General features: G+C 37.9%; 3 protein-coding genes across 4 annotated transcripts; 2 read left to right on the top strand and 1 right to left on the bottom strand.

Annotated features, from left to right (window-relative positions):
* The first annotated feature begins 5,104 nt into the window (after nt 1-5,104).
* Nucleotides 5,105-7,018, top strand: LOC146330642 (ladderlectin-like). 2 transcript variants are annotated; one of them, XM_084716168.1, is made up of 9 exons: nt 5,105-5,216; nt 5,310-5,417; nt 5,647-5,694; nt 5,811-5,846; nt 5,935-5,976; nt 6,092-6,183; nt 6,393-6,518; nt 6,619-6,715; nt 6,899-7,018. In XM_084716168.1, exons 2-9 carry the CDS (start codon nt 5,354-5,356, stop codon nt 6,967-6,969), a joined length of 576 nt encoding a protein of 191 aa, XP_084572294.1. In that variant the 5' UTR covers nt 5,105-5,216; nt 5,310-5,353; the 3' UTR covers nt 6,970-7,018. The 2 variants fall into 2 exon arrangements, with proteins under 2 accessions (XP_084572294.1, XP_084572295.1); XM_084716169.1 differs by having other exon boundaries at nt 5,138-5,216; nt 5,307-5,417.
* Nucleotides 7,019-9,533: 2,515 nt separating this feature from the next.
* On the bottom strand, nt 9,534-16,999 carry LOC146330641 (uncharacterized). Its single transcript, XM_084716162.1, has 2 exons — nt 16,875-16,999; nt 9,534-10,646 (listed from the first exon to the last, which is right to left on the bottom strand). The coding sequence occupies exon 2, from the start codon at nt 10,639-10,641 to the stop codon at nt 9,733-9,735; it is 909 nt and encodes a 302-aa protein (XP_084572288.1). The 5' UTR covers nt 10,642-10,646; nt 16,875-16,999; the 3' UTR covers nt 9,534-9,732.
* Nucleotides 17,000-18,752: 1,753 nt separating this feature from the next.
* On the top strand, nt 18,753-27,022 carry LOC146330640 (CD48 antigen-like). The gene is made up of 4 exons (XM_084716180.1): nt 18,753-19,196; nt 22,099-22,434; nt 25,829-26,116; nt 26,449-27,022. The coding sequence occupies exons 1-4, from the start codon at nt 19,148-19,150 to the stop codon at nt 26,631-26,633; spliced, it is 858 nt and encodes a 285-aa protein (XP_084572306.1). The 5' UTR covers nt 18,753-19,147; the 3' UTR covers nt 26,634-27,022.
* Nucleotides 27,023-27,297: the final 275 nt, after the last annotated feature.

Below are 27,297 nucleotides of genomic sequence, written 5' to 3'. Positions count from 1 at the left end.
TTAATCATTTTGCATTGTATGTTTTGTTGATGACTTCATGCTGTACATATGAAACGAAATACTTGTTCTTCATTGTTGCTACACAATCAGATTTGTAAAGAGGCCACAGGCCCAGTGATGATTCTTTTTTCTACTTTGAAAACATGTTTTAAAGAAAGAAAAGTTGTATTATAATTAACATACATGTTCTAAATAATAAACAATGTTTGATGTACTGTGTTATTCTTGTGCCTTATTTGCTAACAGCAACATTATCATTTCACATTAGCAACGTGCCAGAGGCAGGCACAACTCAACACAATCATCATCATCATCATTATCAACACTTCATCATCATCATCATCATCATCATCATCATCATCATCAGCAGCAGCAGCTACTCCATGGCAACAAAATGACAGAAACAAATCATTACTTTCTATTCATGAAATTGGTAGAAATGAGAATTTAGTTAACAGTATATTTTATTCACATATATTGATCAGCTGAACAGTCCTCAACCAAACTTTGTCTGATTGTCATTTACATAACACACAAACACAAAATAAATTTGATCCTAAAATAAACAACCTATGCTGTAAGTGCAATATTCACCAGGGCACACTATATCATTGGTTGTGGAAATGTGAGGAGATCCAAAAGTTTTGGAGCTCGGTGTTAAAATATATCTCCCTAATGACATCTTCCCCAATTCCTTTGTATCCTAAGATTTGCATTTTAGGCATTTATCCAGACAACTGCTCTCTATCCAGTAGAGAAAGAAAAATGATTGACCTTTTTCTACTACAAGCCAGACGCTCTGTCGCTCTGCGCTGGAAAAGTGTTAACCACCGCTCTCTTGACCACTGGTTAAGAAACTTAACATCAAGTTTGACTCTTGAGAAACTCATTTATATAGTTAGAAGGAAAGCTTGTGAGTTTAATAATGTGAAGATGAGTTCATGAAACAAGAAGTTCATAAATACAAATTGTTATTGTAAAAAGCCACTCCCATATTTTATTTAGTGTAATTTCCATTTAATTTCATTTAATTGTAATTTCATTTCATTACAGCAATATGAAACACACAGTGTTCCAAAGGTAAAATGTCATGCCTGCCAAAATCCTGCATATCAAACAGTGCATAAGAAAATAGGTGTTGTTACCTCTTTTTTTACACAAGAGGGAGGATCCCCTAAAGTGAGCATCTCTGCCAGATGTAAATAAGGGCACTTCTTGCTGAGTTGGACAGAGGTGTGTCAGAATGTGATATACTGTTTCATCTGTGTATTTTCAGGTAAGCAAACTGGGTAATAAGGGGACAGAAGTGTATATTGAGTTATAGAGAGTTGGGAAAGTTGCCCGTTTATTCCCACTGTGTATTTGAAGTGTAACTGGAGCTTTTGTATGTAAAGTTAGCAGCTAAGCTATTTTTCGGTGTAGATGTAGCGGCTATGCTAACTTTGGCTGTAATGTGTAGGAACTCCAGCATGTATTAAAATAAGTGTGTGCTTTTATCGCTTGTACCCATTTGCAAAAAACAGTAATGTTGAAGCAGGGAGTCGCAGTAACATTTTGTGTACTTGTGTGTATTGTTGTGTTGCATTTGTTAGAAGCTAATTTTTATATAACTCAGATGTAAATAAGGGCACTTCGTGCTGAGTTGGACAGAGGTGTGTCAAAATGTGATATACTGTTTCATCTGTGTATTTTCAGCAAACGAGCTGGATTGAAAGTAAACGAAGAAAATCCAAAAAAATCACACTGACTGTTTATTCAAGTGTGCAACAATAACATTTGGAGGATGTTTTTGGAATTGTTAGAAAGAGCTTGAAGAAGCTCTGAAGAAGCACTGGAAGTATGAGGGGATTATGAGAGTATCACATTTATTGTGAGGAATGTATGCTGAACTTTGATCAATACTTTTGTTTATCTACATTAAAAAATAATGATAATAATAATTTATTTGTTTTTAGTTATTATCCTTTACACAGTATCGTTGTGTCAAACTTTTTTCCCCTTCTTATAATTATTTTAAAATTGATCTAATTATTACCATTGTTATTTTTAGTTTTTTTCTAATTATTATTACTTCTGATACTGCCATATGTTCATGTTTCGGGACTGTTGAGATTTTGTTTGTATACTGTACTGAATATTCAGTGTATAAATATATAAAAGCAATAAATATGTTAAAAAAAATAACTTGTGGGGTATAAAGAGATTGAAATGAAATCAGATGAGAGTGGGGGCTTGTGTGGTCTGAAGGAATTCTTATGATCGTTTCATCAGTGTTTTATTTGATATGACTGCTTTAGAAAGACAAGAAAACCTTAGATACTAAAAATACTGAAGTTAGATTAGGAAAAGAAATGTCTGCAGAAAGGACACTTATGTAGTCAGACACTACAAGATCAGGTTGAGTGCAGGAGCCTGCTGGCACAGTAACATCAACTTTGATTAAACAACATCGGCCCTGTTAGATTATTAACTACATTATAACCACAATAGTTTTGTGCATGTGTGTGTGTGTGTGTGTGTGTGTGTGTAATGCTTATCAACCTTTATTTAATCTCAAGGATTCCTTGAGTGCTTTCATTCACAATGATGTCGAGAGTCCACTTTGAACAGAATAAATACAAGAAGAAAACCAAACATAACAATTAATACAATTATCAGACAGCATGAGAAGCAGTATTTCCAAGATTAGAATTTGCACTGGGACTTTGAGTGTTAGACAATCAGTTGAGCGAGCTGAGTGATGGCTTTTATGAGTCAGTGTTTAAATCCACCAACCAACACTTATTTCAGTGAGAAATCTTACAAACTATAAAGTTTGTACACAAATACTTTACTGTATCTTAATGGATTATACTGATGATAAATGAGCACAAAGACTGTCAACATTTGATGCCCTTTTTCTCGTGTGTCCAGAGTCTCGTTTTTTTTATGAAAAAATTTCTTAAAGGGAGTGTAGAATAATATTTTTCCCTGGAAGAACTCAGGTCAGAAACACTAGGTAACTGCTAACATAGAGTTAGTTGTATACTTAGCTGTACAGTTAGTGTTTTTTTCTATTATTCTTGGTTTAATGATGTGTGTATTGATTACTGATAGTGGCTATAAGTGGTTATAACAATAACGAGGCACCCATGATCACAAAACTGAAGATAAACAGACATTTTAGTCCTTCCTGACCACACAAGACATGAGATAAAACAAAACACAGACTTTAAAGGACACAAGGTAGGTGTCTTTTACAATGACCTTCAGACCACCAACAAATCAGGTTTCTAGTATCAGCCAGATAACACAGTGCTGCTGCTGCACCTGTCAGAAGACTTCCATAACTTATAACTCCAGAAAGTTGTCACTGCCCTAAAAACCCATATTCATTCATTTGTACATGTGGATCAATAGACAGAACTTTGCATGCATCCAGAATTATAAATGTCTTAAACCCAAATAAAAACATTTATATAAAAATGATCAGTTAAGAGACAGAATGCAAAATTCTTATTTTCATGGACAAATCCCACACCTTCAGTAGATTACTGATGAGACAAAGGCAGATTTTTCTATGATCTGAGTTAAACTTTCTTCCTGCATTATATTTTAAGACTCTCTGGACCTATTTAGATGATCTATAGTGCATGGCAGAAGTGCATTTAGGGCCTGTCCAGCTCCAATTTGTAATTTAAAAAGCACATATTTTGATTGCAAAGTAGGACGTACTTAGAGTCTTAATTCATTATAGGTGAATTTTGGGTATAACATGAATTTAGGTGATACACGCACTGTGGTTAATAAAACGTCAGGCAGGCGGATTCATAAAAATGAACATTCTGATTAATAATGGATGGGCTGCAGATGGGTGAAATAGGGTGAAGGATCTCTCCATTAAGCCAGATGCTGTGCACACATTTACACACAAGGCACAGTAGCATGACTGCAGTGACATTACTGCACACATAGAAACTTAACTACATTAATTACTAGTTAAAAATCAGCTGAGAAGATGGCACTGCTCAACATAATATAAAAGATGATTTACTGGTTAGAGAGGCTATTTCAGTAATTATGCAGTGATGTTTCCATAGGTGCAATAAGGTTACAGCTCCAAACATTAGGAGCTGATATAACAGTAGTTATAAACTTGACAGGAAAGAGAAAACTCTCCAGAGGAAACAGAGGAAATCATTTATAGACAGCTCTGATGAAAGTCAGGATTTATACTTTATACTTAAACAATTTTACTGTACAACTGTGTGAGAGACATTTTAGATGTGCAGAATAACACAGAACATTTATTAATGTTATTAACTGATCCAGTGACAAGTTAAAGCTGCTGTGCCACGTGCGCAAATGTACACAGCATCTGTCTTAATGGGCAGACACTTGACCGTATTTCACCCACCTGCAACTCATCCACTGATCAAAATGTTAATTTTTATGACCCACAGATTATCTGCAGTACTCTAGAAGCAGAGTGTACACATGTTGAGGTATGAATCTGGCACCCTGACCTTAGATTCATTTATGATTGTTGACTAAACTTTCGAGGAGATGAGGGAGTTGTCTTTTACAACAGCAACTCTTGGACTCTGATACATGGCCATATACCAACACATATTAACTGTATATGTTTACATATATAAACATTTATTTAGATCCAGTATCTGTTTTGCAGTATATTAATAAAAAGATGTGTTAATATGTGGCAGAGATGTCTGTCTTGTAGTTCATGTTATATACAGCTGTTGATTGTTAAAGTGCCACCCAGCAGTACTGACATGTTTCAGTTGCTCAGCTGAAGCAACTGACAGCAACATTTCCAGTTGGAATTAATGATCATTGATCATTGTGTCCTTTAACCAATAACATGGTTCACCTTCAGCTGTGTGTCTCATTGTGTTTCAGAGAAAGCTGTCAGGTCTGTTTAGATCATTAACATCAGTGTTGTATCATTAGATCACATCAGTGAGATCTGTATCAGTCATATAAATGTCACTGATATGAGTAAATGTTTATTGGCCTCATGTGTACAAATTGAAGTCTCTGAGGGATAAAACACAACAACACAAACACACTCACGTTTCAATCAAAGTTCATTCCTTCACGTGCCGCTCTGTGTGCTGCCTGTGCTTCAGGTGTGTATATAAAGAGCAGGACAGCCTCCTCATCATCACTGCATCTCTCAGCTCATACCTGAACATCACCTCACATTTACCTGACAGGTAAGACACCTGCTCTCTCTGTCTCTGTCTCTGTCTGTCTCATTCCATGTGAGTCAATTCTGTAACTGTTTGACTGTCTCTGACTCCCAGCAGACGTTCACACTTCATCGTCCTTCATCCTCCTCATCGTCTTCATCATGAAGGCTCTCCTGATCCTCTGTGTTTTGCTCAGCGGTGTTCTTGCTGTCACAGCTGCAGCAGGTCAGATCATTTGATTAGATTTAGACCTCGCTGGTTATTATTCATTGTTCCATTATTCATCTGTCTGTTTTCAGCAGTCACTCATATGGATTTCACTGTCAGTAATTATTTTTCTACCACATGACCCTCAGGAGGCCCTGTACTTTATAGTTTGAAGATATTCATGAATAAATGAATGAAATCAGAGACATGTGACAGGCAGCAGCCTCATCCTTCTGTTTCCTTTCAGTTGAAGCAGTTGAAGCTGCACCTCAGGAGCTGCAGGAGAACAACCAGAGTAAGTTGTTCTCACACAGAAAACAGTTGTGATACAGTTTAAATGAATGTTATGTGAAGGTTTGGAACAGATTGTCGCTCATCACACTGAGCTTGTGTTTTCTGTTTTTGTCTCAGTGGGAGAAAATGAAGTTGAAGTTGTTGTTCCTGAAGGTAAAAAGCTGAACGGATGATTCATTACATATTGTGTCACATTAGTAAAACTTTCTGAGAATGTGACTGTTTTTATTCTTTTCTTTAGTGGAAGAGCCTGAGATGTTTCCTGCTGGAGAGACGGCTGAAGGTCTTTTGTCTTTGAATTAAACACTGAACACTGAGCCTGCTGTTCAATATCATGACACCAAATGATGTGTTCAGGTACTGATGCGCTCCCCTCTCTGTTCTGTTCTGTTCTGCAGGTCGTTTTTTCTCGTGTCCCCCTGGTTGGGTCAGATACAAGAGCAGTTGCTACCTGTATGTGAGCTCTGGCAGAAGCTGGAGCAGTGCTGCGGTAATTTACATTCTTCTCTTAAAGATACACGTGCAGTCAGAGTGCTGCTTTGAAAGTCTGTTTCTCTGCTGTTCATCTTGTAAACTAACATGAAAACACTTAGTCTACATTTTATTATATTAAAATAACATTTGCATGTGTGTGTGTGTGTGTGTGTGTGTGTGTGTGTGTGTGTGTGTGTGTGTGTGTGTGTGTGTGCCTCCCTCCAGGCCTACTGTGCCAGTCTGGGAGCCTCCTTGGCTTCTGTCCATGATGTGTTTGATTACAGTTTCCTCCAGCAGCTCACCAGGAGATCAGGACAATCCGTCTCCTGGATGGGAGGATTCTACTTCCAGGTTATTAGACCATCAGACATGTTGAATAAAAAGCTAAATCCATGAAGATGTCCACATGAAATGTTTAAGAGGAGCTGAACTTGATGTGTCTTGTGTCCAGGGCTGGAGGTGGGTTGATCAGAGCTCCTTCAACTACAACTACTGGAGCTCAGTGAATACTATCAGCCGCTTCCCGTGTGTCCACGTTAATGCCAGAGGTAAGACAACATTTCTATTCAGATCTATTCAGCTTGATCATAACACTTATCAATGTGTTTTTATCTCGACCACTGCACAGTTTGATACAGGCTTAAATGAAGATTAATAAACTCAAGAATTCTCATTATTATGATCATTATTGGGCTTGTGAGACATTAATGAGTGGACATTTTGTCTTTCAGCGGGCTGGTCCAATAATAACTGTGGTAATAGTTGGCCGTCCATCTGCATGAAAAGAACCGACAGCTGCTGAAGCTGACAGCAGAATACAGCTGTGTGTACTGGTCTTAATCATTCTGGTCTTAATCATTTTGCATTGTATGTTTTGTTGATGACTTCATGCTGTACATATGAAACGAAATACTTGTTCTTCATTGTTGCTACACAATCAGATTTGTAAAGAGGCCACAGGCCCAGTGATGATTCTTTTTTCTACTTTGAAAACATGTTTTAAAGAAAGAAAAGTTGTATTATAATTAACATACATGTTCTAAATAATAAACAATGTTTGATGTACTGTGATACTCTTGTGCCTTATTTGCTAACAGCAACATTAGCATGTGTTCTTCATTCAAGTCTAATAGAAATGTCAAATATAGAATATTGATATAGAACAACAACAACATCCTGTTTGTATGCCACTGACATCTTGAAATCTTCCATTTACGGACAAATTAACTTAAAGATTCATCCTAGCATGGATGCTAAATGGTAAATGCACCTTTATAGCTTATAAAGCTTTTCTACCTTGACTGACAACAGCACTTCACAATTTGCCTCTCCTTTAAGTAATATTACACCCGAGCAGACCTGGGCATTGTACGACCCGCAGGCCGGATCCGGCAAGTATGATGGTTCTATCCGGCTCGCGAGGTCGAAGACAAACCACACCATTTTACTTAAGAGGCTACAGAGACAAATGAAATGATCTAAATTGGCTTTTATTTTGAAATGCTTGTGTGGCGCGAGTGCGCTTCCTCCTGTCACAATTGATCGACATGAGTGATGTTTGCAGTCGCTGCATCTTCTGTTGAGGTGACTGAGACGCCCATGACAGGTTGAGCAAGTGGGGATTTTAATTTTGTTCGTGGAACAGTTGATGGAGGAAAACACTGGAGTCACCAAATGAACACTAAAAAGCGTCAGGTTGATGCTGAATGTCGAGTGTTTAATATGTCATGGACTGTTAAGTATTTTTTTGTGGAGGTCAGTAATAAGGCTGTGTGCTTAGTTTGCAACAAACATGTTGCTGTGTAGAAAACAGTATTATTTGTTGTGAAGATTTTTGTTTTTAGGCATTGACAATCCACACTGAATCATTCAAAAAACAAAAGTACTGCTGTTCTCATAAATTGAAAAAAGTAACCTACATGTGTTTATAGGTCAGGACAGGAGATATTGTACTGTTCTGGATTTTTTCCCATCAGGTTTGTTTTGTTGCTCAACAGTTCTTGTCAAAGATGCAAACAGGAGTTCATGATGAGTTGTGTCCGAGCATCACATGTTTGTTCTGTGTGTACAAAACAGTATTATTTTGTCATGTTATTTGTTTTTGGCACTGACAATCCACAGTGGATTATTAAAAAACAAACTAATATTTTCATCTGAAAACTGTAATTTGAGCTTTTTTTTTTGGATATATTTTATACCTGGCTGTTATGCAGCTAACAGTTCTTGTCAAACATAAAACAGGTGTACAGGACGGGTTGTGTCCACAGCATCCCTGGTGTGATGCTTTAGATTACCTGTGCAGTATTTTCAAAGACTCCTGCATAATTTAATGTTCTTATGCTTTTCAATATAATAAATACTGAAGACTAAGAGTAAGTGTACAGTATGTTTTCTATATTTAATCTTAACGATAAAATTGAGGCACAGTGTGACAAAAATTTGTGCAGCCCCCGGCAACAATCAGGGCTTCTCATGTGGCCCCTTAGGAAAAATAATTGCCCACCCCTGCACTACAGGGTGTGCTTTACCATCATTATTGGCATGATGTGATATATATTCAGGACCAGGCTTGTAATTATACAACATTTATTGATAAAATAAAAGATATTATCAGAATGTATTCATATTGTGGGGAAATTCTAGACCAGCTCACTGAATATAAATATTTTGTTAACTGTCTCTTGTTCAAATGACCATCCTCCCAATGTTAGATGCATTATGTCAGCTTTAAAGGGTTTGCTTCAGAAGCTTGATGTTCTAAATCATTCTGCTATCTGATTTGCTACAACCACCCCTCTCAACACACACACGCACACACACACACACACACACACACACACACACACACACACACACACACATATATATACATATATAAATTGTGTGTGTGTGTGTGTGTGTGTGTATGTATATATAATTTCTTTAAATTATGTTTACTTGGTATTTTCATGACAAAATAATTAGAAAAAATGTTGGCATCATAATGGGTACCAGAGGGTTAATGAAGACATCTGAAGTTATTTAAGAGTTTATTTGAAGATCATCAAATGCACACAGACTGTATTCTCACACATTAGAAGGTTTAAAGTACAACATTTTCTGAATTACACTGACTGAGACACGCCCACGGCAGGTTGAGCGAATAGGGATTTTAATTTTGTTCGTGGAACAGTTGATGGAGGAAAACACTGGAGTCACCAAATGAACACTAAAAAGCGTGAGGTTGATGCTCAATGTCGAGTGTTTAATACGTCATGGACTGTTAAGTATTTTTTCGTGGAGGTCAGCAATAAGGCTGTGTGCTTAGTTTGCAACGAACATGTTGCTGTGTAGAAAACAGTATTATTTGTTGTCAAGATTTTAAACATACATTAGTTTGTTTCTATAATAATTTGTTCCAGTGTTCAAAGACATTAAAAAGACATCACAGTATTTAAAATCTTTAACCTTCAAGTGAAACAATCTATTTAAACCATCACGACCTGATCATTCTCCTTCTAAATCTCCCTGATCAGCATTTTCACCCTCATATAATCCTGGCATTTTATCCTTCGTCTTCCAGTCACTACAGGACAGTTACGTCACATAAGTCTGCCTTTTCGTCGTCCTCTTGCGGACAGCTGACGAGTGCTATCTCCTCTAATCCTCTCTCTCCACTCCTCTCTCCTTTCTCGGCTCCATGGCCTCCTTCACTCCCGCTGCTTGTTTCTCCCCCTTCCTCGTTCCCACTCTGCTTCCTCTCCTCTTCCTCCTGTCTGCTCAGAGCCCTCTCCTTCAGGTTGTCCCCCTCCATGCTGGAGTAGTCATCTGAGTCAGTGCTGTCCTCCTCTTTGTCCTCCCCTTCTTTGTTCCTTTCTCCATGACCTCCTCCGTTTCCCTCGTCATCTGTCCTCTGTCCTTCTTCTTCTCCCTGTCTTCCCACTGCCTCTTCCTCCTCCTCCTCCTCCTCCCCCCTCTTCCCTCCTGGCCAGAGACGCAGCCCAACACGGTCCTCCAGGTTTCTGACTGCATCCCTCACCCTGTTCCTCACATCCAGAAAGAACCCGGTGACAGAGTTGTCCTCGCGATCTCTCATGGCATGGAGACATCCGACACACAGCATCAGCACCATGATGGACAACAGAATCAAGAAAATTGTTAACTTGTTGTATTTGGATTTAGAGGAGGTAGAGCTTGTGGCATTGTTCGCTACTGTGGAGGAAAATCGGCCAGGCTGGTTGGTTGTTTGGGAATGTGATGTCATTATGGATGATGTCGAAGGTGATGATGGTCTTGCAGAGGAGGCGGTATTCTGTCCTTCCAGATTAGACTGACTGGACTCTGCTACAGAACCTTCAAAAAGTGTGGTCATGGTGTTCGGGATAGAGGTGGTAGAAGCAGTGTCGTTGTGTTGTGTTTGATTATCAGCAGAAGATGCAGGAATCAGGAATATCATCATAAATAAGGTCACAGCGAGGATGGCCCTGGTCTTCATGGTGACTGTGTGGGTCAGTAAAAAGACAAAACACAGACATACCGGTTAAATAATGGAAGCATAAAGCTGTAAAGACATTATTATTTAGTTGAATTCACTTCGCTTTTATTTGCAGAGCAAGTCAGAACAGATGTTAACAGATAAGGCGATACACTTTGTGAGATTATTTACGCAGACCCAACAGCAGAGGTAGGAAGTAACTAAGTACATGTATGTGTTACTTTACTTAAGTATATATTCCAGGTATCTGTACTCTACTTGAGTATTAATTTTTCTGAAAGACCAATGTCAACCTAAATGGACAAGACTATAACACATAGAAAAGACAATTCTTTAGTATATGCGTCGGTACCTATCATGCATGACAGAGGTAACAAAACAAAGATGAAGGATTTAAGACAAAAAAGACAAAAATGGCATAACAAAACAGAAAAACACATAACAAGACTAAAAACTGAAGTAACAAGATGAAAAATGACATAAGAGGATGTAAATAGATGAAAAAGACGTAACTAGATGAAAAAATGAACAAAACTAGACAGAAAATAGCAACAAGATGAAAACAACATAAAAGACATAAAAGGACAAAAACAGCATAAAAGACCAAATTAGACATGAACAGCTTAAGAGACTTAACAAGACAAAGAAAAGTCATAATAAGATGAAAAATGAACAAAACAGGATGAAAAAAGGTCACAAGATGAAAACAACATAAAGGACCTAATAAGACACAAACAGCATAAAAGACAGAATGACGAAAAACAACGTAAAAGATGTAACATGACATGACAAGACATGTAAATACAAAAAACAATGTAACAATGCAACAACTGATGTGACAAGACCAAAAAGGATGAAAAGCCACAAAACAAAACAAGCCAAAAAAAGGTAACAAGATCAAAACAACATTAAAGACGTACCATCACGAAAACAGCATATAAGACGTAACAAGACAAAACAGGGGGACTCCACTGTGAAAAGGTGAGGTTCACTTAGCTTTGTACAGAAACACCTGCTAGAAATGTCCTTTAGAGGACGACTTTTTACTTTTACATTTTCAGTATATTTCAGAGCCTGTACTTTTCCACTTTTACTTGAGTAAAGAAGTATTTTTTTACACAATTATCTGTACTTTTACTTGAATAAAGAGTGTACTTTTTCCACCTCTGTCCAACAGTTCCCACCAAGAACAAGCACTAAGGACAGTTTTAAAAATAAGGAATAGAGAAAAGATGATCAGCAGCGAGAGAATGAATACAGATAAAATCAGATACATCATGAAATGTTTTAGAAAATACAACTAGAGGATGATGTTCAGATGATCGGCGACAGGCTCAAAATACATCAGCATTTTAAAATGAACCTGTAAATCAGGGGTGTCAAACTCATTTTGGTTCTGCAGAAACCACAAACAGAAGAGAGTGAACTAACTCTTTTAACTGACAGTCACCAGAATGTTTTGTTAAAATCACAACATTTTTCTTCTGGAGCAGGACAGACGCTCCCAGACCCCCAGAGGACAGGGGACAGAGGACAGGGGACTGGTTTACCAACATGCCACCTTTTTCTCCTCTTATGAGTTTGCAGGTCTGTATTTAGTCATCAAAAAATACCAATAAGAATACCATTAAAGTACAACAAAAGCATTAAAAATGTTGATTTTTCAATAACATGCAAGATTTTTAAATTGTAATCAGATATTTTTACATTGTGGTATTAGTGTTTTTACTTGAATAAAGAATGTGAGTATTTTTTCCATCACAGCAGGTCAGTGATCAGTGTTTCAGTGACTCTCTGTGGATCAGTGAATAGTTTTATTTATGGCGGCCCGCCACATTAAAAACATCGACACCACGACATGATTTTATATCTTTGGAGCTGCGCACCTTTTTCAGTCGTGTCTAGAAGGTAACTCTTTATTTGCACAATTCTCACGAGATTTGTGTTTGTTATTTCTACTAAAATAATCAAACTCGCGCGATCTTTCGCAGGTCTATGGTTCCCTTCTAGACACGACCCTCTGTCTCTCTGTCAAACTACAGACAGCAGACTGTCTGTAAACAGCACAATGTTAAACTCTGCAGTGTTTTACACAAAGACTTTATTTGTGTGGACACCCAGGTTTGGTTTGACACCAACTTTGACATTTTTATGTTTTTAATCAGTCCGAGAGGACGACGGTATCAGTGATTGATAAGTGATCAGTCTGCCCTCCTCTCCTCCCTCACCTGTTCACTCTGCTGTGAGAAGATCTGAAAGTTTCTCACAGAGAAACACAGACTCTCCTGTTTTACGTATAGACAATTGTTTAATTTTATAAGTGCATCTGGTTGGTGTCGATGTCATTAACCATCACGTTAGTTTCTGTTGTAATAAACTCCGTCATTAACAACAGTCTCCTCCACACACAGCTTCTCTGCTGCTGTGAAAACTGAATCGCGGGTGGATTAATATGTAGGGAAAAACCCAGAATGCGAGTTAGATTTAGTCTTTTTGTCTTTATAAAACATCCTGCTGTATGGTTCTTCTGCAATGTAGATGTGGTTCATTAGTCTAGTAAATAGGACAAACCTCAGATACAACTTGGCTGCAAGGGATATTTCTGGTCCACTCAGTTCATATAGTCTTTGGCCCAGCTAATAGCCAGAAAGCTAACGCCTCTGAACAGCTAAAGTTTGTAAAGTGCTAACTCTCTCTTTACCTTCATCTAAATCAAGCAGCCCTTCAGTATGTCACACCATCACTGGTCATTTGGATGATGTTAAGGTCAGATGTGGGTGAGCCTGTGAGTCAAGATTTAAAAATAGAGTCCACTTTTAAAATGAGTCACTCTCTCTGAATGACAGCGATGCCACGGACAGAAGTGGAACAGTACACCAACATTACAAGTGAAGACCAAAACCACATATATATGTCAAAACTGCAGGTACACTGTGAATTCAAACAAGTTTACTTAAAAGAAGCCAATCAGCTTGTGAAGAGTAAGTGAAAGAGCTTAGCAGTGTGAATTTGTGCATGACTCTTAAACTCTGGAAAGAGTACTGAAAATCTGTACCATAGTACAAGTACTGTTTCATTACTAATCTAACTCAGTTACAAGTAAAAGTACGAGTGTTAGAAGAATATTTAATATTACTATTGCTGTTGCACCTCTCCAGACTAGGGTTGCATATTTTGTGCATTTTCCTTAACTGACAGTTGAACACATTAACAATCGATTTCATTTTTTATTTATAAGATACAAAACATTTTTTTAAAACTCATTTTCATTTTTTTTTTGTCATTTTAAGTTTCCTTATTCAACAAATGGTTCCACCAAACACCACCGTCATTTCTAGACTATAGATTAAATGTTGATTAATATATTTTTAATTAATTATTCATCATAAGCCATTACCACCCACATTCCAAACCTGTGCAGCGACCTGTTTTGTTTTTCGTCCACATGTCATTGTTTTTATTAGCCCGTTTGCAATCACATAACCTTATTGGTGTCTGGATAATAATTCTAATTGTACTCAGTACTCAATTATGATTTTAAAAATATGCAAGTACAAGTATCCAAAAAACCCTACTTAATTACTGTAATTATAGTGTTTGTAATTAGTGACTTCCAGCCTTGCTGAAAGGCACTATTCGATTTAAATGTTTGCATTTACAGTGTAGAGCCTGCTGTCATCTTCAAGACTGAGTTGTTACACTTCGATTTGATGATGATTATAGCATTTAGAAAAGAATACAACTCTCTCTGGAGTATTTCACAAGCCTTTGGTACACAACATGTACTGTATGCAGCCTGGTTCCATCCCCTGTGAGAAAGAACACTGAAGGGGACAGAAAGAAGACACACAGGAAACAGTAACACACATATACCCAGGGGTCAGGATGTGGTTGTTTCAGTGTGCCTCATTCCTCTGTGTCACACACGAAACAACAGGAAATCAAGTTCTGCAGCTTGTTTGCACCTACAAGCAACCGTCAGTAAGCGGCTGGTTCTCTAACGGGCATCACTGTGATGCATCAACATGTCTTCTTTGATTCAGTAGACCACAGAGGCTTTTCATATGTTCACTCATTCTACCGCCTTTAACCATTGAAAAGTATCTGACATGTTCTTGATGTGATTCCAAACCTGATATCAAAATTGTAGTTTAATTCCTAATTTTCTCCAGATATATATTTTAACTCCTCTGGTGGCTGAATCATCTCGGAGATCCCAAGAACCGGCCCATGTAGATACTGCAGCCATGAGCTCCTTCAAACTATGCTACTTTTCTCTTTTAATCTCTTTAATTTTTTCAGCTTTATTGCTGAAACACGCATCACCTAGGACAGAAATACACATGTAGACATTGGAAAAGGAAGTATGGGGTTTGGATTAAAGAACAGCAGTTCTTGAGTCCATCAACAATGCACACAGCATCTACTGACCACCCAGCAAAATCAGCTGGATGCACCACCATGGACCACCCCAGAGGGAGTGTAGGTGAGCAGGGATAGGAGCCATGCTAACCCAGCTTGGACTTAATGCTACTCCTGGCTAATGTGTGGTCAGGAAAATGAATGGGACTCTGGCTGGCCGGGCAATGGGAAACTAGACACTGTCGTGCCCACACCTCGTACAGAAACCTGCTCCAACACATCATCCCAGATCAAGCTGTTACACGTGACGGACAGACCAGTTTTGAGCTTGACAGGAAGCAACACATAAAACTCCAGCAGGACGAGGGGAGGAAGACTGTGTTTACATTGATGATGTTTTGTGCACGAACACAGTCAAAGCTGATGGACAGTGCTTCCAGATGTCTAACTTTTTATGTAGATGTCAACCATATTATCATCACCACCTTGTTGCTGCTGTTTAAAGCCAACCTGATGCAAAGTTTAAAAATTGCAAAGTAGAATTATTCCCTGAGTGTATAAATGTACAGTATGAATATAAATAACTGTATAAGCCTGGTCCCCCCAAAAAAGTCACCACCTGTATTTAACTTAACAAATAGGTCAGAGCCTTCCATTGGATAATTACTGTAGTGATTAATATATTTCAGCTGGCAACAAGTTATTTAACCCTGACTGATGCAGTGAGGAGCTTTTCATTTCTTAAACAACAATATGTCAGAAGACATATAGTGGTGAACCATCATCTTCCTGGAAGAAATGTGGAGGGAAAAAAAATCTTGAATGATAGTGATTGGAGATTACTTAAACATTTGCTGAAATCAAATCAAACAAAATCAACTCACACATGTTCAATGGTGAAAGTAAGACAATTTCCACACACACACAATGTGAAGGGAAGTCAAGGGATTGGAACTAAACAGCTGTGTAAACACGTATCAGAAAAAAAGCTTCAATTTGCTAGGGAGCATAAAGGTTGGACTCTGGAGCAATGGAAAAAGACACTGTCATTACTACTCATACAGTTGCCACTGTCACAGGTACAACTATCAGTACTGCTTGTACTGTACATATGTGTAAGTTGTTAATTGTAGCCATATTTCATATTCACAGTAGAAGCTGTCGTATGTTCAGACTTTTTGACTTTCCAGTTGAATCACACTCAGACACAGACTGGTAACACACAGAACACTCACAAACCTGATGATTACATTCATTTGTTATGATAAGAGTCATTTCTGTGTGCCTTTTCCATGATTTTGGTGATTTCATGATACTCTTACTGCATATTTTTTATTTCAAGTATATAAAGCCATTATTTTGACCTCAATTGAATTTTGTGATATTTAGTGACATTTCCTTTGTATGAGTGACATTTTATAATTCTGGAAAAGATCTACCTAACCTTATTTCATAAATCTATTTTACTATATTTTTCTATGTCTCATTTATAATCTATATTTCACTAAGATGGTAAAACACATTTAGATATTTTCACTCAAAATTACAGAGGGTTCAGGTGACCTGGAGCAAATAAAATAAAGAGGGAATTTTAAAATAAGAGAACTCGTGAATGAAGGAAGGGCTGAGATTGAAGGGAGGGAGAGTCAAATGGTTGTCCAGACGGGTTATTTCATTAGAAAGGGTAGTAGAAAGAAAGTACAAAAAAGTGGATCAATTGGTTACAAGAAAGGCAAACAGCAGATGAAAGACAACAGACAAATTGAGCGGGAAATGATCACATCATCAGCAAAGAAGCTAACACGTGTTTCAGACTGTGTGAACATGTGTGACTAAACAAATGTACATGAGAAAGGAAAGTGTTTACTTACTTGCTCAGCTGATTGTCCAGTCAAGTGGTGAGATCAGGAGAATGACAACAGACAGAATAATGCGAAGAAAGTGAAGCTATGGATGAGGATGTGAAGAGAGTGTTAAAAAGGAAAATCTAGGCATGTGAAAGACGAGGGAGGGAGGGCGGGAGGGCGGGGGAACCACAGTCAGAGAAAAGTGAGACGGTTGGGAGGGTTTCAGTATGAGCAAACCAAAACCTGTCCTCATTATTCAGCCCCATGCTCCTGTTTTCTCTTATTGATGATCTTAAAACATTTTGATGATTTGAATCAGATATTAACTAGCCAGTGCATTGGATTCAATCACAGCAAAATTTTCAGCAACTTTTTTCTTTTCAAATTACTATAGTAGTAGTAGTAGTAGTAGTATTTTAGGTGTGGTTAACCACCCAACATGCACAAGGTGATAAACATCTGCAAATAGTTACAGTCAAGAGGGTACTATCACAGGCAATATAACTACATATCACCAATTCAGGATAAAAATACATTTAGTCTATGAGCTAGAAGAAGGGGAACTTCTTAAGTAAGTAACTGTTAGTTGATCGAACTAGTGTCTACATTAAGCAGAAATGACCAGCATCACATCCAAGTTTCTCACAGCAGGCCTCTAATTAAATCATTCATGGGCAAAATGGGCCTGCAGATCATGCTTACCAATTTGAGACCTCAAAAACAGGTATGATTTCGAAACCAAAACAACTGAGTTTCAGAGACTGTGTTTCTTGCATTTTGGAGACTTTTAAAAATCAAAATAATAAAATAATAATGACATTGCAACAGCATTTTTATGTTAAATACTTTTAATTTTACTTCTGATTCTCAGGAAAGCATACAGAATAATTTGTCCCTCTTGTGGGAACTTGTGTGAAACTCTGGAATAAACTAATATTTGTCAGCTTTCTTTCACACATTTATTTTTTTCCCTACCCATAAAAGAAAATTCATGCGGATGTTTTGACAAAATGCCCTTTTCCTTGAAAAGGTTCCTTAAGAAACAAGAGTTCTTCTCAGGAACTCTGGTCTGGTGTCGCTGTTGTTTGGGTGGAAACAACAGACTTTTAGAGTTGCACAGGGCTTATACACACTGCATACTGTCAGACACAAATTGTGATAATAAAAAGGAAAAAAAAAGGTTTGAAAAACTGTCAGAAATTGTGAGAAATAAAGTGTGATCTCAGGTGGAAACAGGAATAGGGCAATAAAACTTATGAGTCTCCTGGTAAAATCAGGAGGGAGAACAAGAAGAAGGAGAAAAAGAAGTTTGGGGTTTAAAAGGCTTATAATGTGGGGCCAATTTTTTATTGTTTGTTAAAGTGGGTCAGTCGTGGTTACAGCTCAACATTGTAAGGAGCTTCAGCAATATTATTGTCATGGTTTTGGGATTTGTTGTTCAGTTGCTGTTTTATTTTGGAATGTCTTCCCTCATGTGTTTTCTTTCTCTTTACTTACAGTCTTTGTCTTTTTCCCATCTTTTTGTTGTGTTTGTTTTGTTCGTCATACATGTAGAAATGTAGAGAATGAGAGAAAATGTTTGGTTGATAACCTTTTATGAATTCAGGTGTTGCATAACTTTTTTGATCACATGTAATTTGTAATATAGTGTTAAGTTGTAACTGTTGCTGTCCACATATGTGACCTAGATTAATTTTAAATGTTATGTATTGGTATTAACCCTGATAACAAGTGTCCTACATTACACCTGTACTCCCTACCATTAGCAGTATGCATTATGCTTCCAATGACTTAAAAGCACATGAACACACCAAAGTAAGAGTAATAACTTCCCATCTCAGTAACTGGGACTGTCTGTGGAGCACATGAATGCACCATCCGTCTTCATTCACATGGTACTCCCTAGTGTTCTCTTGTGGTCTTTTTTGGATACATTTTTTGGTGTTTTCTCCTCAGTATTTTTGTTGTTTCATGGACATTGGCATCTTCTTTGTTGGATATTTTACCTGGACTTCCAGCAGCCCTTTGCTATTTTTGTGCCAGTATGTTCAGTAAAGTTTTATTTTTTTTTTTATTCACTTCCACGTCTTGTTTGCATCTTTAGATCCACTTTGTAGACTGATGGTGACAATTGTCTTCAGAAGCGGCTGAAGCCTGTATCAGTGAATGAACATGGCCCCAAGGTGGAGCTGCATGATGAAAATCTACAGCAACTAGAGGAGACCCTGGTGATATACACACTGATCAGCAGCTGCAAACTGTCACCTTCTGTCATTACACACTGACTGTGCGACAACATGGGGCCTCAGTTAAGAAGGAAACACCTCGCTGTCCATGTCACAGTTGGTAAGCAAAAAATGTAGTATTTCCTGCTGTTAAAATAATCTGTTTCTTTCTTAGTAATTGTGTACAATGTTGCCAGATTCAACAGGTTTCTGGGATCCTTTTTGATTTAATTGAGCGTGTAAAAATTGTGACCTTTTAAACTGTTTTTTGTACCATTTTTGAGGTTCAACAAAGCAGTTTGGCTATACTGCAACAGATCTGTCCAGAAGGTGCAGCTAAACATGCAGTGGCAGATAACTGACTACTGTCAAAACTAAGTGTCGTTTAAATTTCTTACAATTCAGACGAAACATTTATTTCTATTCAGCTCAAATATTATTCTCTCAGAGCTCTGTGATCTCTGTGAGGAGACTTGGCTTACATATATATACATACATCACTGTAACTGCATATTTGACAGTTTCAGTCAAAATGATGATGCACACAAGTAAGAGTTGTTTTGTGATCAGAGCTACATGGTAACAGCAAACATGAGGGCTTCTGAAGTAATCCAGTGGAACAGAATCAGTTTCATTTCAGGAAATTATGTTTTATTTCTTCTTAACCCTTTGAAGAAAAGAGGAAACTTCATCCTTAAAAAGAGTCAGCTCACTTCACAGAGATTAAAATCAACTACCTTGTATTCATAATTCACATTGTTTTTTAATTGAGCTAGTTAATGTTAATTTCTTCTGGGGGGTTTTGGGGTTTAATTTGAAATAGAACTTCTTCCTATCAGGGACACTGGAGTCTGCATAATGATGTTACTAAACAGCATGTAGTAGTCATGAATTTGTTTTTACTGTTATTTGTAAAACAAAATCATTTTAAACTCAATTCAAATAATCAGATCTCTGAAGAGCTGCCTTATCTTCTGAAAAAACAGACAGCCTTTTGCTCTGAATGCAGACGATGTCTGACATTTGAAAGAATTCAAACCACATACAAAAAACCTTAGTAACATTATTAGATATTACAGTTGTAATGTGATTACTTTCAGGTGAGCTTTTATGTGAGACACAACACTTAAATTATGGGGAAAAATTAGCATAATAAAAATGACATTGGTTCCCCAACTTAACTATATTATGATGATGCTTCCAATTAAAATACCATCTACTATATTTAAAAAATTGGATGACAAAATAAAACGTTTTCTGTGAAGTGGAAAAAGATCCAGGATCAAACTGAATAAGCTCACAAGGTGTTCACAAGGAGAAAAGAGGGTTTGGGACTTCCTGAACCAAGATTATACCACTTATCTTTTGAAATGGCTAAAATAGCAAAAATATTGGGATGAAGCAGGAGATAAAGCAGCCTGGATGGACACTGAATATAAGCTGTACTCACCATTTAATCCTCTTGTTGCTTTATCTCAAATAAGTCATTTTACAAATCCAATCCTTCTGCATTCAAGAGATGTGTGGATAAAAGTCCATAAAATATTAAAATTATCACATAATTTACAAAGATACTCCTCATTGTGGCATAACCCTGCAATATGTATTGGAAAAATACTGTGTTTACAAATTACCCCCGGAAAATCGCAAGGCCTCAGAATTTTATAAAGTAACTAATTCCCTCCTGTGCGATGTATCTTTTAATGTGAAATTGATTTGTCAATGGGATCTTGGGGAAGAAACTGAAGATATCAGATGGTTTAAAATCATGTCAGGATGTGGTAAATATATGAAAGAAGCGAAGAGAAAGCTCACACAATATATGGTACTGCACAGATATTATCATACACCGTTGGGACTCTACAGAATGAAGCTGTTAAATAACAATAGCTGTTGGAAATGTAAAACTGAAATAGGGACTTTCCTACACTGTATATGGGCATGTAGTTTGGTCAGACCACTCTGGATTAAAGTGTTGGATATTCTAAGTAGTTGGTCTGGATCAGAAATCCCCTTAAGTCCAATGTTGTGTTTATTGGGGGACCAGTCGCAGATACCAAACGTATCCAAGTGTGCATTTTCTGTTATTATTGTTGGTCTAATAACTGTCTGTTGAGTTGTCCTAAGAGAACAAAGGCCCCAGAATTGAAAGAATGGTCCAGTGCAATGGTGGAAATAGCATCTTATGAGAGTATGCTCAGTAGTATAAATGATGATCAGGAGAAAGGAGTGTCTCCTTTGGACTGCTTATGGACTCACATAAAAACAGAAGATAGGCCCACAAAGTTATTAACTTGTACGGGGATTAATTGTCCCTGCAGAGCGATGTATAGGGACATGTGTTTGACATGTTTTTGGTTGTAAGTCTGTTCCCTGCATTTTTCTTACAGACTTATTTGCATTATTTACTTATTCATGTATTTATTTATTTACTTTTCTTTTTTCATGGACTGGAGCCCACCTCCATATTATAAAAAAATATGTGCCTTTTATTCTCGTATGACCGGAAATTAATATATTTATGTCATGTACCGTGCCTTTCAAGTCAATAAAAAACTTGAATTATAAACAGTGGTAACACTCTGACTTCTTGCATGAAATTTAATATTACAGTCTTGTCCTTACTGGGGACAATGTATCAATTGTATTATTAATTAGTGCACATATGTATGTTTCTCATATCACAAGATGACTATTTCAAATAATCTGTGAGTTATGAAGGAAATAAAAAAAAATTTACATTTGCCCCTGGTCTCCCCTATCATATAATATTGAGCTAGTGTCTCAGAATAATGGGGAACTATATGAAAATGACTTAATATCTCAATAACTCAATATTTTGAAAAAGTAAATCATTATTTTGAGATTATGAGACTGACCTTGATGCTGACACTAAGCCAAAAACTAAACTTGAGTTGAATCTCCTTGTGATATTTTCCACCTCTGATGTAATTCAGTCAACAAAACATTTGTGTTTTCATCAGGAACAAAACAGTCTGACAGCCACATATCTTCTCTTTCAGTTCTGCTGTGTTGTGTGTGTGCAGATGAAAAAAAGGAAGATGTGAAAGCACGAGAGGGCGCAAATGTCACCCTACAGGCAAGAGAACCCACAAATAACAATAGGATTCAGGTACTGTGGACTTACGGACCTGAGGAACCCAACATGCGTATCGCCACGGTGAAGAAGATGGAGGTGAGGGGTGACTACGATGAGCGTTTCAGAGACAGACTGCAGCTGGACAGTCAGACCGGAGCTCTGACCATCACCCAGCTCAGAGTCACTGATTCTGGCGTCTACATGTACCAATCCATAGGCACCAACGTCTTTTCTTGCTTGTTCCACCTTACTGTCTATGGTGAGTACAGCTGACAGCTCTCTGCAGCTGAACTGAGCTTTATTCACATTAGACTCATGGATGGTCTCACATCATAAATAACAAACAATAGTAAATATTTATGTGTTATCGCAGGTTCTTCATTGAGACTTTATATTGGGCTTTTGTGCTTCAAAATAAAGGTACAACAATAAAATATGTTTTAGAAAGATTCTTGATTTTAGAAGGCTAGAATCAGTGAAAATTTAAGATGTTCACTGTCGACATATTATTATTATTATTATTATTATTATTATTATTATTATTATTATTATTATTACCAGTGTTGTTATGCAAGAATATTTTTACCTGGGTGTATATAGCCACACTGGCTATTAGGGTATTAGGGTTGCCTAAATTAGGGTACATAGAGTAGCTGAATAGCTGTTGTGTGACTGTTCTCAGGTTGTTGTTTGCAGTGAGAATACACAAGCCCTGTAGTGTGAATTTCATGTATATTCTACACATCCTGACCACCCACCTCCTTGCTTTTCATAAGATGAGACCACTTCCTGCAGACACGAAAAAAGTTTCCAGTATATTTACAAAGAAACTGTCTTAACTTGGCCACAGCTCTAACATATACATGTTCCCACAGTGTCATATAGATAAATGAATGTGAAGGGACCCCATTAAAAGAACAATGTTCATAACATGGTAGATTTTAGATGATGTGTTTTTTTCTATTTATTTTAGTCAGTTTGTAAGTTCTATAAAAATAGGCACAGGTCATCAACACTGTATTACTGCATTGTGTTCAGTACTTTGTTATCTGCTAGTATAATTTTACAACTTGCATGCAGTCATTTTCTACACATGATATTGATAGATTACTTCATACCTTCACAAAACAACATAGTAGTTCAACTTAGCTTGTCCCCAACCAACTACAGCATTAAAGTAATATATCCAGATCCAACAATATAATATATTGATACAACAAAGGACCATTCTGCATTATATGTTCTTTAATATTTGATACATTTTGCTGATAATACGCTGTTTATGTGTGTCATTCAACCCCCACGAGAGAGCAGATGAGACAGACAGAGAGAGATTAGACAGATATTTATGACAATTAAAACCATTACAGGGACAGAGGATATCTCAACAAATGAAACAATGCGTGTGAAGCTGATTTCACAGGAACTCTCAGTACTGCACCACAAAACCACACACCAGCCAGGAGACAAATGCAAAGACAGGTTCATTTCCAGAGAAATGTAGGATATGAGGTGTCAAATACAGTCTAATGAGATCATATGTCAACTAGCTATTTATTGCATCAACTTGAGCCTTTAAGTGCTCCTCAATGATGTATAAATTAAGCCTCAAAAATTGTGTCTAACTGATGTTTTAATTCTGTTTATTACGGTGTTTATTGTGTCTCAAACAGGCATTATCTGAATGTCAACTAGGCACAGTGCACATCTCATGAGGCATTAATTACATCTCCTTGATGTGTTAATTGTGTTTGTAACAGGCATTCATTTCAGCTCAAATGGGTGTTATTTGCATCTCAACAAGGTGTTATTTGCATCTCAACAAGGTGTTATTTGTATCTCAACCAGGTGGTATTTAAATCTCAACAAGGTTTTTTTTTTGTTGAGACACAAATTCATTGAGACAGTGATGATGTCTCACCAAGTGCTCCAGCTGTCCCATGTTCCAGGGCAGAACTTCTTCTGCCTCATGACTCTGACAGTTTCACCTTGGTCTTTCGGGAACTGAAATAATCATTAAAGGATAAGTTCACCTTTTTTGAAGACAGTCCTTACTCAATGCTCACATATGTACATTGAAAAGGTTGCTGGTTCCTGTAATCTTTCCTGCTGTTCATACTAGCTGTGAAGAGATACCCTCTGAAAGAGTGTCAGCATAAGTGATGCAAAATCTATAGTCCTTGTTATGTGAAAAACCCCCCAAAAAACTTTACTACTAAAGTTCTGCTGAAGTGAAGCGCAGTGTTAGAAGGCTCAGAGTTCACTCTGTGTCTCTGCACCAGACATTCCCAAACTTAAGAATGCCAATACCCAATTTGATCACAGGGGGTTGGAGCCTATCCCAGCTGACATTAGGCGAGAGGCGGGGTACACGCTGGACAAGGCGCCAGTTCATCGCAGGGATGATAAGATACGTTCCAATTTTAATGTGGCAGGTCACCCAATATGGTTGAACACCTGTTAATCTAGGTCAGATAGGTCGTTTTTAAAACCAATCTTAAATATTTTAAAGTAATTTTAAATATATAAAATTGAAACTTAAAAACAGTTTATGTATTTATATTTCATGACCTCATGACCTTTTTCACTGCTCTACACAGTGTTTCCTTGCTCAGCTTCGGTGGAGGGATAGAAAATGAAAGAATTGCAATAGGAAGGAATTTCTTCACAGCCAGTATAAACAGGGGAATGTTTACAGTGACCACCTGTTTGAATGCACATGAGAGTATTGATTTATAGTTGAAATATATAGACCCTTTTATCAACATGTTTAATAGCTTGCAGCCATAGATGCTGTCTGTCAGAATTCTGAACAACTTAAGTTCAATTCAAATTCAAATGTGGAAAGGCTTTGGCAATTAGGCCTGTCATCATGTATGGGGGGTAGTGAAGCCGTGATTAATGTAGGAAACCCCTGATGGAGTCTAGACACTGGTGGTGAAAGAATGGCTGAAAGTCTGGATGTGACGAGGACTGGACCTCTGATGAGCTCAACCTGGGCCCTGGATATGAAGAACTGGAGGTGAATGGTGTGGAGGAGGGTCTCAACAATTCTGCACTGAAATGATAGCTGCTGACAGCAGAGAGGAGAAAAGATTTTAAAGTTTGATTGGCTGATGGAGACCACAGCTACGTGTGGTTGGTTAACTGAAAAGTGAACACCCATAATAGGGTGATTGAGAATGAGCAGGAAAGAGAGTGAGAGAGTTGTGAATAGATGAGGCATAAAGATGGTCTTCTTGACTGAACTTACGCTGAGCTTCATTTGACCAGTGAAATATCAATTCTGACATATCAAATACACAGTAACTAGACCTTTTGGTGAATTTGGTGCTGGTCAACGTTTAAACATTTGCAGCTTGATGACTTGTCTGGATGCAGCTTTTTGATGATGTTGGCTGTAAAAGGGTCTATAACACTGACAGCTGGCGACCAAAAATGGGTGACACAGTCCAAAGTCAAAATTCTGGGGCAAGTTGGATGATGCGATCAGTCTTTTAATCTCACACTGGGTATATTACTCATAATGTCATAGTTCTCCTCTGACAGCCCTGAGCTGCTCAGTACCAACAGTCAAAGACGGTTTCTATTCCAGAAAGTTCTCAGTTCCAATAATAAAATCACATTAAAAACACTGTTTCATCTTTCTCCAGGCTCTGTCCGCCCTCCATCCATCAAGGTCAATGCATCTTCACTCGACACCAGCTGCAGCTCTGCCACAGTGGAGTGCTACATGGAGAACAGCAGAGAGCTGGTCCTGTCCTGGTACAGAGGGAGAGAGAGACTGAAACAGACGAGCAGTCCTGATCTGTCCTCCAGGCTGTCTCTTTCTCTTGAAATAGAGTCAACTGATGGAGACGACTACAGCTGTGTGGCTGCAAACCCTGTGGAAGAAAAGGCCACCAAACTCCAAACAGAGGACGCAGGTCTGAAAAACAGAGGTATGATGATGATAGAACATGGGAACACAATGCTCCTCTTCTCTGTCTCTGTTACAGCTGTGCAGTGGACAGCAAAATAATGAGACTGACCCTGGAGAAAACCATGAATATTAATATCTTGGATAGTCTGTATTGTTGAATGCTTCATGATTTGTGAATAAATCAGAAACAAATCAAACTCAGTAATTTAAATCTTTAGTCCCTGATTTTGTTAAAGCACCTAATGTTTCATCTAAATCCCTAAACTCTTGGTGTTTTGGCACTGTAACAAACTCAGGGAGACTGTCTTCAAAGGTCCAAGCAGTACTCTTTCAATCTCATTCCCTCAGCAGAGGCTAGCAGCTGGTGTGAGACTGAAGCTACGGTACGACTGGCTATCTCTGCTGTAGTTGGCCTGGCCTTGATTATTCTGGTGGCGGACCACATCAGATTTCAGAAGATGAAGGATCGTCTCATCACATCATCATCCCGGACAAACCAAGGGTCTCTTAAGCTTGAAACAAGCCATAGTTCATAACTACACAAACCTATCTGCACAGATGCAAAAGTTCTTCTTAATACAGTGGAAACTTCTTACAACTGATCTCTATAAGTGGATGATTATGATAACCGTTTTGTTTTGATTTTCTTTATTATCATGCAAATTGCCATTTCACTCTTTCTTGAGAATTGAGACAAAACTGTAGGTGGGTTTCGATTTTACTCTTCAATTATGCTGGAAAATATATTTTAAAAGAACAAGCTCTTTGCTATCAGGCGGCACGGTGGTGCAGTGGTTAGTCTGAATCCCCCAGCTGGCTGGGGCAGGGCCTTTCTGTGTGGAGTTTGCATGTTCTCCCTGTGTCTGCGTGGGTTCTCTCCGGGTTCTCCGGGTTCGTCCCACAGTCCAAAGACATGTATGCTGGGTTAATTGGTGACTCTAAATTGCCCGTAGGTGTGAATGTGAGTGTGAGTGGATGTCTGTCTATGTGTCAGCCCTGCGATGAACTGGCGACTTGTCCAGGGTGAACCCTGCCTCTCACCCAATGTCAGCTGGGATAGACTCCAGCAGCCTGCGACTCTTATGGAATAAGCAGTTACAGAAAATGAATAAATGAACTCTTTGCTATTAAACCTCCTAGTGATTGCATTTTTTATTACATGTAGATGTCAGATTTTCCATCTGACAGAGTTGTTACATT

The sequence above is a fragment of the Lutjanus erythropterus genome, chromosome 3 (assembly GCF_056507025.1).
Source record: "Lutjanus erythropterus isolate fLutEry1 chromosome 3, fLutEry1.hap2, whole genome shotgun sequence".
NCBI lineage: Eukaryota > Metazoa > Chordata > Actinopteri > Lutjaniformes > Lutjanidae > Lutjanus > Lutjanus erythropterus.
The sequence above is the reverse complement of the archived record's forward strand: the minus strand, read 5'-3'. Positions and strand labels throughout refer to the sequence as shown.